Source organism: Microcebus murinus, chromosome 1, assembly GCF_040939455.1.
Source record: "Microcebus murinus isolate Inina chromosome 1, M.murinus_Inina_mat1.0, whole genome shotgun sequence".
Lineage (NCBI taxonomy): Eukaryota > Metazoa > Chordata > Mammalia > Primates > Cheirogaleidae > Microcebus > Microcebus murinus.
This window is the reverse complement of record NC_134104.1, coordinates 7,743,989-7,759,994: the sequence shown is the minus strand read 5'-3', so window position 1 is coordinate 7,759,994 and position 16,006 is coordinate 7,743,989. Positions and strand designations below refer to the sequence as shown.

The 16,006-nt window shown below is 39.3% G+C and overlaps 1 protein-coding gene across 1 annotated transcript in view; it reads left to right on the top strand.

The window, feature by feature from the left end:
* Positions 1-16,006, top strand: part of TTC3 (tetratricopeptide repeat domain 3) — a 120,293-nt gene that overhangs the window by 97,354 nt on the left and 6,933 nt on the right. Inside the window, exons 36-42 of the mRNA XM_076000257.1 lie at positions 3,384-3,523; positions 5,968-6,036; positions 7,425-7,521; positions 8,925-9,022; positions 10,091-10,181; positions 10,558-10,659; positions 14,646-15,007. Of these exons, the coding sequence (XP_075856372.1) occupies positions 3,384-3,523; positions 5,968-6,036; positions 7,425-7,521; positions 8,925-9,022; positions 10,091-10,181; positions 10,558-10,659; positions 14,646-15,007 (959 nt within the window). The remainder of the gene's footprint in view (positions 1-3,383; positions 3,524-5,967; positions 6,037-7,424; positions 7,522-8,924; positions 9,023-10,090; positions 10,182-10,557; positions 10,660-14,645; positions 15,008-16,006) is intronic.

The following is a 16,006-nucleotide window of genomic DNA, read 5'->3' as shown; positions in this document are numbered from 1 at the left end:
CCCCCATGTAATGGCTTTATGAGCTTCAACAATTCCTTCAGCCTCTTTGACCCCAGTCTCCTCAATGATGATGTAATCTCTGCTTCATAGCTTTGAAGCCTCACTGGGGGGCTGGAAAGGATGGGGATGGCCAGAGACAGTAACAGTACTCATGGAGGAATTGTCCCACCCTAAGCACTGCTCATGACCCTGTTGAGAAAATCAGTGTTTTACAGAGCACTTTAAGAGTGCTTAGAATACATTAAGCATCAAAAAAAACCCCAAAATTCTGTGCTAGCTATTATATATAGCTGATGGGTTTTTATTATCATGAGCTAGGAATGCCTTGATAGATAATTTGGCCCGTTGTCTATTCTTTGCCAGAGAAAAATAGCTATTCTGAAGTTGTTTTTAATGTACCCTAACCTGTGACTGGCAGGTTATAACTGGTTGTGGTATTGCTCGAGGATATAGGTTCTTTTTTGTTTGATTGAGATAAAATTTACATAGAAAGTATATAATTTAGTGGAGGTTTTTTTGTATGTTCACATTATTGTGTAACCATTACTATCATCTAATTCCAGAAAGCTTTCATCACCCCAAAAAAGAAAGCTCATATTCATTATTCAGTCACTCCCTATCTGCTCAGGACATATGTTATTAAGATGCTCTAATGAGAGTTTTATAGCAAAGATAGGTACTTAGTTGACATTGGCTCTTAATGTCACTGTCAAATTATTTGGGCCAGAATAATTTACAGAGTAGAATTTTGGACCTATATACAGAATCTTGGCACTTCTTGCATAAACTTTCTCAGCCTGCATCTTTGCAGAGGTGGAGATTCTTCTATTCAGTCATAAGTCCTTGCCAGGTCCAGCCTTTTTTTAGTCTAACATTTATGGAGCTCATATTATGTGCTGTACTCAATTGTTAATTTTTACATGTATTTAATCTCGAAATAGTCCTAGTATATTAGTGTTACGGTATGGCCCTTTAGTATTATCTCTGTTTTGCTGGTGAGGAAATGGAGGTAGGAGCCGTTAATGCAACTTGCTCCAGGCCACACTGGTACTAAGTGGCACTCCAGATCCCTTGTATTTGTTCTCTTCAGAGAAGGTCACTTCCACAACCAGTTCAGTAACTGTTAAAAACATCTCCCAGCACTTTACTAGCAATGCGGGTGCATCAGTTACTTACCGTCATAATGCTGATTTCATTGAGAAAAAGATCATCAGAAAGTATTTATAGTTATATCAATAAACTGTCCTTATAGAGGATACAGTTGCATATAACCTGTTTTTTTCTTTTCTTCTAATGTTTGAAAGAAAAGGATTCAGGAGATAATTCTCTTCCATGCAGTCAGAGACAAGCTTATGGCAGATGACCTGGTTAGCATTGTGAGGCAGCTATGTCATTATTAAAGGGTGACTAGTACAAACAGCAGATGAACTCACGTAGCATTTTCATTGACTGACTATTATGTGTGCATATATGCACGTGTTTTTGTAATACTTGATGCTTTTTGATACCTGAACTCCTTCAGGTACTCATTGCCAAGTAGTTTCTTATGCCCCAGCATACTCTTTTGGTTGTAGGTAATCTCCCAGCCAAAAGGCTAGATCTAAAATGAGATCATTGGCTCAGAGTAGAACCATGTGATAGGTGAGAATCAAGGTTGGCTTGGCTGCCAGCATCAAGGCATGCGAATTGACATTGGTTTTGTTAGTGTAACTGAACTAGGTACAATAAAGGATTTTGTAAGTAGAATGAGCATGGTAGTCACCCCAGTCACAGTAAGACTTTACAAATTCAGAATCAGCAAGGTTGTAGCAAAGAAAATGTGAGTAGACTGGTTCCCAGGCTAAAGGGAATGACACTCAGCCAAGGAACAGTTGGCCTGCACATTTCAGAACCACCAGCATCAACCTTACCCTTGCTGTAAGACGTAGAAGTCTTAAACGACCTTGACTGGTTAGCAAATCTGCCTCCCAGAAACACGGAAAACCTTGGTGTCTAAGGCTGAAGAAGGAGCAATGGCCTCTAAGTTGATAGAGCTTTTGACTTGAGGGCCATTATTTCCCACAAAGTCCGTGTAGGCTGACTTTAGGCTCCTTTATGAGGGAGAAGTCCCTGTGTTTCTGTAGCCTAGCCCTTGTCCTCAGTGACCTAATAAGCATATTCTAAGCCTAAGCAGGAACCTGATAGGAAGTGAAAAATTCAAGGTTTCCCTAAAGTAAATGTGAAGTTAGGATTTCATTAAGCACTCATTGATAATAGTAGAATTTCAAACTGGAAAATAGTTAACATGTTCCTTTTAGTTTATTTTAAATATTGTTTTGATTCTCTAATTTATATTTAAATTATTTAAAAATTAACATGGAGAATATTTTACTTACAAATGACTGGTATTTATAAGCATGTACCCCACCCAAGCCCCTTGCTTCCATTGAATAGATATTTAAGAAATGAGAAAACTGGCCAGGCGCAGTGGCTCATGCCGATAATCCTAGCACTCTGGGAGGCCAAGGCGGGCAGATTGCTCGAGGTCAGGAGTTCGAACCAGCCTGAGCAAGAGCAAGATCCCATCTCTACTATAAATAGAAAGAAATTAATTGGCCAACTAAAAACATAGAAAAAATTAGCCGGGCATGGTGGCGCATGCCTGTAGTCCCAGCTACTCGGGAGGCTGAGGCAGGAGGATTGCTTGAGCCCAGGAGTTTGAGGTTGCTGTGAGCTAGGCTGATGCCATGACACTCACTCTAGCCTGGGCAACAGAGTGAGACTCTGTCTCAAAAAAAAAAAAAAGAAAGGAGAAAACTTTTAGAGAGCTTGTAGATTGAGAAGTTTCAAAAAGCAGCAAGTACATATGTGAGAAGCTGATAGGTGGCCGGGTGTCACGTGGTGGTGTTCTTGACCCTCCCAGAGAAAGGTAACCAGCATCAGCCTTGGAAGAGGTTTTCATTTCCCTCTGTCACACTGCCTGAAGTTCTGGCTGGTTTTGCAACCCAGATGCCTTTAATGACCAGAGGATCACATTTATGTTTATAAAAGCAAACAAAACTATTAGACTTGCCAACTAAAACATGTATGCAGACTACCTCCAAAGCAGAGGATCATTAGGCTGAAGAGTGAAGTGTGTGTGTACTCCTGAGCTCATTGAAGTGTAGTACCTTACTGTAACCAGGTGCACTTAGTGGGCAGGACGTGGCTGTGTGATGTGACTTCGTATCCCAGGCATGGCTGTGGGGCATAACCTGCCACAGGTCACAGCTCTGGAGTGTCTGTTCCACTGCACTTGCGTCATTGTTTAAGCTTTGACACTGTCACAATTCTAGTCCTTCAGGCTCTTTTTTAAAAAACGTAAATCTTGCCATTTATTTAAGTACTTTCTAACATGTTTTTAGATCTCAAAGACAGAATTAGATTGGTTCCTCCAAGATTTGGAAAGAGAAATTAAAAAGTGGCAACAGGAGAAAAAAGAAATCCAAGAAAGACTAAAAGCACTGAAGAAGAAAATGAAAAAGGTTTCAAATGGCATTGAAATGTAAGTAACAGTTGAAAGGCAATAACTTGAATTGTTGTTTTTGAATATTGTCTGTCTTGGTTATTTTCACATTTTTGATATTTAATTCAAACTATATCAAGTAAAATAAAAATTTATAGGTACTGTTTTCAGTGTTTTTATCACATTTTTAAAACCATCAGTTGTCTCACCTAAAACTTTTTCTGAACTTAGCATGCTTTCGGATAAATTATATAAAAGTGGGAGTACCGTGGGAGTAGCATGGGACTGAGAATCCCCCAAGAGCTGATTTCCTTCCAGTCAGAACATCATCCCTTACTGTGAATGTTACCTTTAACCCTCTTTCTTACTGGTAAAATGAGGGGCTGGTCTGATCTTTCCATAGGATTCTGTGATGGTTATTTTATTTATAATTACTTTTATCCTGAATCTTTAAACTATTGAAATTTAGTCTTACAGTGTGAAGGATTTGATAATACATACAGATCCTGGGCATAATTGTCAGGTGGGCCAAGTATGTTTTAGGGTCCATCCCTAACCTCCCTCTGTTTTTGCACAGTGATATGTCATGTATTTCCTCAGCTTAATTGTTAACTACTGCTGTGTAACAAAACAGCTAAAACTCAGCAGCTTAAGTTAACAGCCATTTTATTTGCTCATGATCCTGCACTATGGGCTGAGTTCAGCTGGGCCACTCTTCTGCTGGTCTTGCCAGTAGTCTCTTGTGTGGCTAAAGTTGGCTGGGCTATGGTAGCTGGGGCTGGGCTCAGCTGGGATACTCGGATGGCTCTGCCTCACTTTCTCCATGTAGCCTCTTCCTGTGACTCTTATCCATGTGGTCTTTCCATGCAGTCTCTAACATGGTAGCCTAACTTCTTATGTAATGGCTAAGAACTCTTAAGGGTGCAAAAGTGGAAGCTGCCAGTCCTCCTGAAGGTTTAGGCCCAGAACTGTCACAGCATCATTTCTGCCACATTTTGTTGCTTAAAACAAGTCTTAGGCTCCGTCTAGATTCAAGGGCATGAATAATGGGGGGAGATGTGGTTCACTGGGGGCCATGCTACATACTCACCTTTCATGGGCATTTGTATTTTTCCATGTTCTATGCCATATGATCAGATGACTTTAATTATGAGTCTTTATATCATCACATTTGGGCAGCTTTTAGGCAGTCCTTAGATGGAGAAGAAAATAGAAAACACGGCCTTAAAAGTTTCTCTCCCTGTTTCATGTCATTTTGATTATGTTCATTAGTAGAACACATTTATGGAAACAATAATATCTGTAAAGCCCTTAATACTTGAGTAAGTCCAGTCTTAATCATTTTCAGTTATTAAAAATGCAGAAATATTTATATTTAATATATATTTTTTATGTTCAGATATACTATCAAACTAGACAAGATAACTAGAGGCTGTTAATGATAAGAAATTTTTTTTCTGTACTAGTAGAAAAGGTAACCGTTTCTGCTGAAGAATAAGTTGTTGATTTTTTCATTTTATTAATATATTTCTTTGCCTTTTCTGTCACAATTTAAAGATAAACTATATGCTTCTCTAAGCTTTTTGCACGTTCCAAATAAATGCTCTAAAGCTAAATTTTTACATTTATAATTTTAAGTAAAATCTTCCAACTTTTGTCATCTCTTAGAGAAGCACAAAGGATGTGAGGAATGATTTCTCTAATGTTTCTATGCTTTTGATCACACATTAGTATTTATCAAGAAATGACTAGGACAGGATTAGTGCAATGATATAAACCAGAGGTGACTATGAAAGAAGGCAGGGACTCCATGAGAGAGCCTGCCCAGTATCGAGTATTTTACAAAAGGAAGTATTTTACAAAAGAAGTTAAATGATAGTTAAACTTGGGGATTTTAGCAAGTAGAGATAACGGAAAAACTGTCTCAGGATATAGCATGAAAGAAGAGCCAGAACTTGCCTTGTGCAGGACATTATTGAAGAATCAGAGATTCACGCACTTTGTTTTGAAAGACTGTCAGTGCGTGTGTGCATGCGCATGCATATATTTTAATTTGACTTTAAGTTCTATTTTAAAGAGTAGAAGGCTATTTTCATTTTGACTGAGAATCCATGTATTCTCAGTTTGAATGAGAACCACTAATGACGCTGATGATGATGCCACAATACCTGTGCTGTTTGTCTCCTGTTGAAACGATCTTGAGGTGCACTTCTTGGACTGAAATAGGGTGATCTACCTGTAAGCATATGACTTCAGAGTGAAGAAAAAGGTGATCTGTCCTCCATATGTAAAAGGAAAATTTCCCAAAAGGACAATGACCCCAAATTCTTTGCCTGTTTAGAAGATACTAGAAATGAAACAAAATGGAAAAACAAAAAATTCAAGAAATGTTTATATAGATGTGGGTAGAAATTACTGTGTGGGATTGCGTTAAAAAAAAAACATTGAAAATTAATTAAACTTTGGTGATTATGCTTTTATAGGTATACCCAGCAAAACGATGGACAGGATAAGGAACATGAATTACATCTGGATCAGTCTCTTGAAATCAGGCAAATTAAATTTTCTTTTATGTCTTCTTAAATTTTTAATACCAGAAGCACAAGCACACTAGACTTTTAAACAGATTGTCTATTTCTTTTAAATAATTATGTTTCTATTTTCTTTATTTCTATCATTTCTGTTGCATTTTAAAATTAATACTTAAATATATTTTGGAATATCTTTAAGTATTTTTATTTTACAAGGTTTTTGCATATATTTCCCATTGTCAGTATAAAATATCCTGAATTTATTGTTGTTGATTACTCCTTTATTCTGTAATTACCTTGAGACTTAAAAATATGTTTTAAAAACTTTTGTGTTGTTTGAAATATTATCTCAAATATAGACTGATAGTTTGTTCTTATTTTCTATGATTGTAGGTTCATTAGAGAATTTTTATTATGAACCTATAAAAAGTTTCCTTCTATTAATAACATGTGCTAATGGAAATAATGTGTTTTCACACACTAGTAACCAGTATATTCAGTAGTAAGCAGTTGTATTTTGTTTTTTCTAATTGAATATTGTTTCATATGCACACTTCCATTTCCATCCAAGTCAGTGGCCTTCTCTTTGGACATTTACTTTTTTTTTTTTTTTTTTTTTTGAGACACTGTTGTCACTCTGTTGCCCAGGCTAGAGTCCTGTGGCGTCAGCCTAGCTCACAGCAACCTCAAACTCCTAGGCTTAAGCAATCCTTCTGCCTCAGCCTCCCGAATAGCTGGGACTACAGGCATATGCCACCATGCCTGGCTAATTTTTTCTCTATATATTTGTAGTTGTCCAGATACTTTCTATTTTTGGTAGAGATGGGGTCTCACTCTTGCTCAGGCTGGTCTCAAACTCCTGAGCACAAACAATCCTCTTGCCTCGGCCTCCCAGAGTGCTAGGATTATAGGCATGAGCCACCATGCCTGGCCTAAACATTTACTTTTGTTTCCACTTTCTAGCTGTTACAAAAGTATAGCTATGAACAATTTTGTGTAGGTCACTTTTTCCCTTTCTGTTATTTTCTTGTGAAATGTGTCAAAATAGAATTTCTGGTTCAAAGGATAGAGGAATGTTTTATAAAGTTTATTAGTATTAATACAACCAGGTTGTCCTTCACCTACCCTCAAGAAGATGGTGAACTGGCCACAGCGCCCTCACCTGCTTCTCAGCATTCCCATCAAATTCTCACTGTTAATTTCATATCTTCTTATGATCATTTGTAAAGCGCAGAGAACACACATGAATCTGTATATTGTATAGTAAAATAGGAGGCAAGAAGTTACTCTAGAAGATGTTATGCAAGTTTTTTTGTGGCAGGATTTCAAAGCTAACCTTGCCCTGAAGCCTTTGTAATCTCATTGGTTAAATTTTTTTTCAAGAAGTTTTTTTTCTTTAATATTTTCAGTGATCCATTTACAAATGAGAAAATGAAAATAGAAGAGTGTATAAAGAAAGGGAAAGAACATTATGAAGAGAGTCATCAAAGAGCTGTGGATGCAGAGGTAAGTCCATGACACTTGGTGACTGATGGCAGTGGCATTTGTCATTTGTTTTTGTGTTTCTTTAATGACACACGAGGGCATAACAAACATTACTGAAAAGTGTGAAGGGTCAGGGATATCCCATCACCCATAATACTGCCTCCCTAAAACCACTTTTTCTTTGCCTATAGCTGTGTAATTTTTTACCCTGATGCTTATGTTGTTATATAGATGTACTCACAGGGTACACCAAATTTTGTAACCTGCTTTCCATATTTAACATTATAATTCAATCATTTCCTATACTGTACACTTTGAATAGCTTCATCATATTTAATCAAGTGATGTACCATGTAGCCAACAGTAAACATATCTGCCAATACTTAGAAAGGAACTTAAAAATAATCTACTTACTAAAATGTATTCCTCCCTCTCCCTAGAAGAATATATCCAATGTCAGTATAATATTTGAGAAACTACTGAGACAAAAATCAAAACAATGACATCTGGCTATATTTTATTTAGTTCCAGAAATGTGGTTGTCTTTTTTTTTCTAACTTAGCAACAAATTATATTTATTGGTATATGTGTCTCTGATTATACTGGGAAAATAAGAAAAGGCTTAGTTTATGAGATCTGCAAACATTAGGCTTTTCAATTAAGAATTGACTACACAGCTGCTTCTAAGAAAAGGAAGGGAAAAAGAGCCAAGTATGAATACTCCTACTTCTTTATCTGTATTCCTGAGCTTGTTTGGTTCACTTTACCACCATTTGGTAAGCAGGTTTTGCCTCATGGGCCCTGTGAGGGTAGGCACACCTGGATTAAGAGGCAGCATCACAAGGATCATGTGCATTTAATGGATTGCTTGGATTATTAGGCCATTCTACCTTTCCTGCAGTGATTCTTTAAAAAAAAAATGGCCAGTTGGCTTGTGGGGAAGCCAGAGAGACTAAAGTTTTAAAAGCATGCCCTAGAGGCTTTTGATGCCCCCCTGAGAATAACTTCTCCGAGGCTTTCCGATTGCAAAGAATGCAGCCCCAAAGGTTATTCTGCTGTCCCTGTCCCTCTATTCACCCTGGGCAGGACCATAGATAACACACATTGGTGTATACATGCAGTTAACTTGGCTCTGTGCTTGTATGTGGCTTAAGCAGAAAGCCATGTGCACAGTTTCATACCTGCGAGAAAAGGATTGGGTAGCGTACATAATTATAATGTCATTTTGTTCTCTTTTCAAATCTCAGTTTGAATTTGTGTTTACCTGGGTTAAATTATAGCATAATCAAGTTCTGGTGATTGTATCATCATACTTCATTTAAAGAGAAATTGGAATGTGATTTGGAACGTTTAAATTTGAACCGTTAAAATAGTTTCAGGTTCTCATTTGTAAAATACTTAAACATCCTCTAATCTGTTGGCAGATATCTGTGCTTCAAAACTGGAAGGAGAGTGAACTGTATAAGTTACAGATCATGGAGGCACAAGCAGAAGCCTATCTGAAGAACCTGGGGCTAGTGAGGTAATGTGGCCTCGAAAGTATCCACATCTTTTTTCACTCAGTAGTGTGTGGGAACTTACTTTCATATTGATAATTACATTTCTCCCACCTAATTTTGAAAGACTGAATAGTATTCCAGCATGTAAACATACGATTTATCAAACACCACTGTGGTGGGATAGTTAAGTGTTTCGCAAATTTTGTTGGTAATGAGCTGCACTGCAGTGAGCATCCTGATAGTTAAATCTTTATGCACATTATTAGTCATTTCCAAGCAACACATTTCTGGAAGGAAGATCACATTTTCAAGGCTTTTTAAATTATTTTCCAAATTGCTTTCCATAATAGTTATTATTTAACAGTCTTCGTGATAGAATATGGGAATATCACTACAAAGTATGTTAAATTTTTTTGGCTCTCCATATAATCTTTATCTGTTTCTGTTTGTTTTGCTTTTTTTGTTAAAATAAAATTAACCTGAATCCTAGAGGGTCTTCACCCTAGCATTTAGCACTTCCCTGTGCAGGTTTTCACATATGGGATTACTTCTCATCTGGTCCTTTTATCATTTTTCATACACAAGTTTTTCATCCTTCCTGGTTCTTGCTTTTTGATTCAAATTTTAAACCCTCAGAATTGAACCAAAGATTGTGTGGATCACGGAAAAATAGTTTTAGTGTAGAGTTCCTTATTTCTTCATTTTCAAGATTTAATTTTTTTTTCATGAGAAAACTTTTCTGAAGGTAAACTAATATGCTGATTCATATTACCGGAATAGCGCAGCTGAGATTGAGAAAAGTGGTGTTCACATGCCTATATTAAGCACTCACCATGGGCTGCATCCTGGCTCATCTGGGAAACAAAAATATCTGAGACTCATTTTATCTAATTGTATCAACTGTCTTCCAATAAGCCTTATGGTATACATAGATTCTTTCTGGGGATGCCATGTTAACTCTGCTTGTTCCACCAAAGGGCAGCAAAATAGAAAAGGTGTAAAAAGAATGTTCTGACTTTTCTTTAAGATTTTAATTATTAAAATTTGTATAGTTGATATATTAGCAGTTTTCTATTTTTATACTTTTTCAGTGATTCTGCAGCATATCCCGACATAGAGTCTGACATACATTCATGGGAATTGTTCCTTTCTGATGTTACAGAAGAAATTGAGAAAGCAAAAGTAAGTTATAAAAAACATTTTATAATTCTGTCAAAATCTTTATGATGGTTATAATTCTCAGGAGGGTACTGTCTTATTGAAACCATTATTTTTAACAATGGCAATAATATATTTCTTGTGAAATTATAACAAATTTTTCATAGAAGTAATGGTATTTTCTTAATTATCTTAAACTCTGCCCTTGATTGATAAGATTAGAGAAGTTATGTTTGAGGAGGCTGTAGAACATACTAATTAATGAGGTCTTATTTTAAATTTCTTTCCTTACAAGACACTTATGTTTCTTGGAAAATTGTTTACCATTTGTAATGCATAGTAAGAAACAAAGTATTAATTGGCAATTGTGTATTTCCCACACTTTCCCCTCTACCTACAGTCTCAGTTTGAAGAACAAATAAAGGCAATTAAAAGTGGCTCTCGGCTCTGTGAACTTTCTAAAGTGAAAATTTCTGAGCTTTCATTTCCTGCCTGTAACACAGTAAGTCTATCACATGTTTTTTTTTGTTTTAACCATAATTTCTTAACTGGCCAAAGTGGTTATTTGTTGTTGTTTTCTGGGAGTGGGGATGGGATGGATTAATTATTGCCTTGATGTTTTCATTATTGGTGCTACTGGTTAGCCTTTTAAGCTTTATAACATTCTTATATAAATAGAAGTTTACTCTTTCTACATCCATACATGAGAACAGCACTGAGGCAAGTACACCATGGCTATATATTTCCATCACTTTCATTACCTTAGGTCCTTTGTTTTCCGTATGCTGGGCTGTGTGTGAGTGTGTATGTGTTCCTGCCTTTGAGTGAATAATCCAGGAGTAGCAGTGCCCGTGATTCAAGCAGCTTTCTTTGTTACCACTTCTGATTATACTCTTATTCCTAGATGCTTGGGGGCATAAAACCAAAACCTAAAAATTAAGGTGTTTCCTCATCAAATACAGAATAAAAACTGCCATACCTGAGACATACAGGGCTTTGTTGGTCTGGCATGTCATATTTGACTGCTAGTTTGAGGTATTTGCTGAATCTTTCAAGTGACAGTAATTGCCAAACCCCCGTCTTTTTATTTTAAAATATGCAGCTCAGTAAAGAAAATAATTGTATTTTATGGGTTTTATAGTATAGCTAAATCTATGTCAGTTTATTGTATTCTGGGGTACATGCTTCTTAGATTTGGACACAGAGCAGATGCTCAGTAAATACCAAACTGAAATGAAGTATGTCCAAAGGAAATTATACTATAAGAATTTATTAAAGAGCTCTGTTGAAGAGTTGATTAAAAATAGGTTTCAGAATGTTTTGGCAGGACAGTGAAATCTTCTGGTTCCTAAAGACTGAGGAGACTGTTTCCCCAGCACATATTCGCAGCCTTTTGCTATTGCCAGACCTTTGCCTGGGCTGTTCCCCAGCCTGGAGCATCTTTGTCACCCTCTGCCTCCTGCCTCCCTCAAACGCCCAGTGGGGGGCTGCCCTCTCAGCCCTCTTCAACTTACAGGGCAGGCCCCTCTGTCAGCCTGATCATGAGCATCTCTGTCTTGCCAGGACCGTGTACACTAAACATTCAAACATATTGTGAATTCATCTGCAAACAATAAAATTAGATGTGAAAAAAGTGTGACCACTTTGAACCGAGTAAGATATTCTGTTGAATATTTTTTCTTTCTATTGAACTGAGTAGGAAATAGTTTTATTTAGAATTAAAGGTCATTTCTCTGTTATAGTTTTTCCAAGTTCTTGTAGCAGACATAGAGAACTTTGCATCTCTGTAGGGTTATTTTATTATTAATTTGTAATTGGAGCTTATGTAATTTTATAAACACTCAGAAAGATTTCCAGAATCCTGGAAACTCTCAGTGTGCCAAGAGCTTGAGTAATACGCGTCCTTAAAAATCATTTACTTTGTGTCTCACTTCTCCCTCATTCATTCATTCATTGGTATTTAGTGGTGATCAAGATTAGATGTGGTCTGTGCCCTCAAAGTGCATATGGGCTTGGGAAAAGACAGACTTCAAACCCATAATTATATGCAGAGTACGCTGAGGTTTTCCCAGGCAGAGTGCTAGTGCAGCATGAGTCGGGGCACTGACCTGAGAGGTGGACGCCTGGGTGGAAGAGTCCCAGTGGGAAGTCTCAGTAAGCCAGAGATCTAGAGTGAGAGGGTGTATATGTGAGGACGGCAGGGTGTTGTGATACTTGGGTCAGAAGGTTCCAGATGGAATAGACAAAGTATTTAGAGGCTAGAATCATAGAACATACTCTTTTCATGGCTATAAAAGTAGTTCAGTGGGACAGAGGGGGCTGTTGAAGTACCCAGTGGCCAGAAACAAGGGAGCCTTGAGCTGTGTTAAAGTAGTGTGGGCTTTTCCGTGGGTTGCCAGGAAGCCAGTGTAGGTCTTGAGTAAGGGAACAGCACTGGATTTGTCCAGTAGTTCCCCTGCTTATTTGCAGTTTCACTTTCCATGGTTTTAGTTACATGAAGTCAGCCACAGTTCAAAAATATTAAATGGAAAATTTCAGAAACACACAGTTGATAAATTTTACATTGCATACTATTTTTTTTTTTTTTTTTTTTGAGACAGAGTCTCGCTTTGTTGCCCAGGCTAGAGTGAGTGCCGTGGCGTCAGCCTCGCTCACAGCAACCTCAAACTCCTGGGCTCGAGTGATCCTTCTGCCTCAGCCTCCCAGGTAGCTGGGACTACAGGCATGCGCCACCATGCCCGGCTAATTTTTTTATATATATATATCAGTTGGCCAATTAATTTCTTTCTATTTATAGTAGAGACGGGGTCTCGCTCTTGCTCAGGCTGGTTTTGAACTCCTGACCTTGAGCAATCCGCCCGCCTCGGCCTCCCAAGAGCTAGGATTACAGGCGTGAGCCACAGCGCCCGGCCTGCATACTATTCTTAATAGTGTGATGAAATCTTGCACTGTTCTGTCCTGGATGTGAATCCTCCTTTGTCAACAGATCCTTCTGTGGATGCTTCCCCCAAGCCCCTCGTGAGTCACCCTTTTACTTCATAAGGGCCCCAAAATGCAAGATAGTGATGCTGGCAATTCGGATATGCCAAAGAGAAAAGCCATGATATGCTTCCTTTAAATGAAAAGGTGGACGTTCTCACTAAGGAAAGAACAAAGATCGTATGCTGAGGTTGCCAAGAATGAATCTTCTATCTGTGGAATTGTGAAGAAGGAAAAAGACATTTGTGCATAGTGTATATATAGGGTTCGGTGAGGTCTCAGGCGTCCACTGGGGGTCTTGGAGCATGTCCCCGTGGCTGAGGGGAAGCCCCTGTGCTTTTTGAGGGTGAGCTTGCTGGGCAGCAGTGTGGGGAGTGGACGAGGGGCCTTGAGTAATTTCCAGCTGGCTGCTCATCAGCTTACTGCCCTCAGCCTGTCCTGCGTGAGGGCATGGCGGGGGAGCAGAGGGAGGAGAACAGATGAGAGAGGCATTCAGGAGGTGCAGCTGGAGGAATGCTGCTGCTCACGAGACTGGGCCACTGGGTGTACTTGTGGGGAGTTGAGGGTGAGTCCTGGGTCTGTCAGTGAGGTGGGCCCTTGGGGGAGTGCAGGTGTGAGGAGACTGCCTGAGGCTAGTTTTATTTATTTATTTTTTATTTATTTCAGCATAATAAGGGGGTACAAATGTTAAGGATACATACATTGCTATTGCCTTCCTTCCCCCCTCGAGTCAGAGCTTCAAGCATGTCCATGCCCCCGAAAATGCACAGTGCACTTATAATGTGTATATATAAACCCATCCCCTCCCCCCCCCACCTGCCTGACACTGAGGCTGGTTTTAAACACACGGAGTTTAAGTTGCCTTGGAATTGCCCAGGAAGCTTTGCAGATTTGGATCTCAGGAAAATAGACTAGAAACTTGTAGAAAGTGGGTGTTAAATCAGTGAGCACGTAGTTGCTGAGGCCTGTGAAAGGGCCTGGAGAGAACACAGTCAGCAGGGGCAGCAACGTGAGGACAGAGGGACCTGTAGGCAGGACAGAGGGACCCAGAGCAGTGTAGAGCTGGGAAGGGCACTGAGAAAGAGGAGGCGACCAGCAGGTGTCCCTGTAGCTGAGTGGGATGGAGACAGCTTTGCAGACTGTTGGGACAGCTATTTCTGATCAGTTAGCCACAAAGTTTAGCTGGGACAGGGAAGTGTGATTAGGAAGAGGCTAAAAGAGGGCCGGCAGGCAGGTAAAGTGGTCTCATTTAGGTAGTTCTTCTAATTTACAGAGAAAATAATGAATTAGAGAGAGTTACTCAGAAGTCAGAGTCCTGCTCTTATTCTAACAAGTTATCAGTAATTCTTTTAAAACAGGAATATTTATCATTTTCAAGTTTCCCATGTACTGGAGCATGTGGGCTTCATTATACTCAGGCTTGCTCATCAGTCTTTGTCCGTGCGTGCTTCTCCTCTCGTTTCAAGGCAAGCCCTAAATGACTCTCCTACTGTGGTGTGTTCCTCACAGATTCCTCCTGCGTTACTTCCTGAATCTTCAGGCCATGATGATCAAGGGCCTGTGGCTTCCCCAAATGACATGGCTGGAGACCAAACAGCAGCTCCTGAGGGTCCAGGGCTCTTCTCTGCCGACGACTACACAGCAGAGGCTCCTCCTGCACTGTCGCCAGGGCTGCCCTCCAGTCTGCCTGAAGTCTCTCAGACATCAGAGTCGAAGCAAGCTGGCCAGGCAACTCCATCAAAACAAAGTTCTGTGGCTGATGAGAAACTACCGGCTCCTCCAGGACGTGCTGCTCGGACAAGCCAGTCTCCCAAAAAACCATTCAATAGTATTATTGAGCACCTGTCAGTGGTATTCCCATGCTACAACAGGTATGAATATAAAATGTCTGTGAGTCCATTTAATACTGTATTGAACTGAAGTTTCCTGATCAGATAAAGTCATGGCCAATTAGGAGCTAATAGGGATTAGCTCCTAACAATTAAGTGTTGCCTAATTGTTTTGCTCTGAAAGACAGGTGGCACATTCTTGTTTTTTGTAAATACAGAGGTATTTCCAAATAAAATTTTTAATGTGTATATCTAGATTAAAAATGTTGACCTCTGAGTAATCACTCCTCAGAGCCCATGATAGTTTGCTAAGACTTTGATGAAATCAGTAACACTCTAAAACTAGTTGTTATAGAATCAGTGAATGAACTGCAAAATGATAGTTTTCTCTCATTTGGGCAGGGGGTGGGGGAAGGTATCACACATGGTGAAGAAGGCAGCAGCAACTTACATCTTGTGAGACAAGACCTGTGAGTTGTCAGAGGTGTGAGGTCGAGACTAGATGGAGTTCCATAGTGACGAGGGTTGTGCACATACCGAAGGGTGTTGTGAGTGTGGGCAGAGCTGCAGGCAGGGTTGGGAGGGTTTTGAGCTCTTCAGTGGCACTTCTGCCTCCACCTCCGCTTGCTGCTCTTCAGGCTGGTGTAAGGGGTTCAGGTGCCCCTTGTCTCAGCTGAGAGGGAAGGCTAGGTGGAGGCGTGTGTCTGGGCACAGTGCAGAACAGAGGCCTCTGCACTCAGGAATGACCCTCTGTGCCTGCCCTGTTACTTCTGTTTCTGAGACAATGTCAGTTACAGGCTTTCAAATTGAAATTGGGAAACAAAGTTGTGGTTAAAATATAATAGGCCAGAGTTAATGTTTTATATTGATACAGCCCTACCCATTTGAAAATAAGTATATTTAGTCTGCACATGGGCATGTTTTGCCCTAAATCTGAGAAACATAAGTTCTCTCAGTAGTAATCTCCATGCCAGTTGTAAAAATATTCAAGTTGTAATTATCAGAAGTATCCTACAAATCACATTGTTTGCAATCCTGATT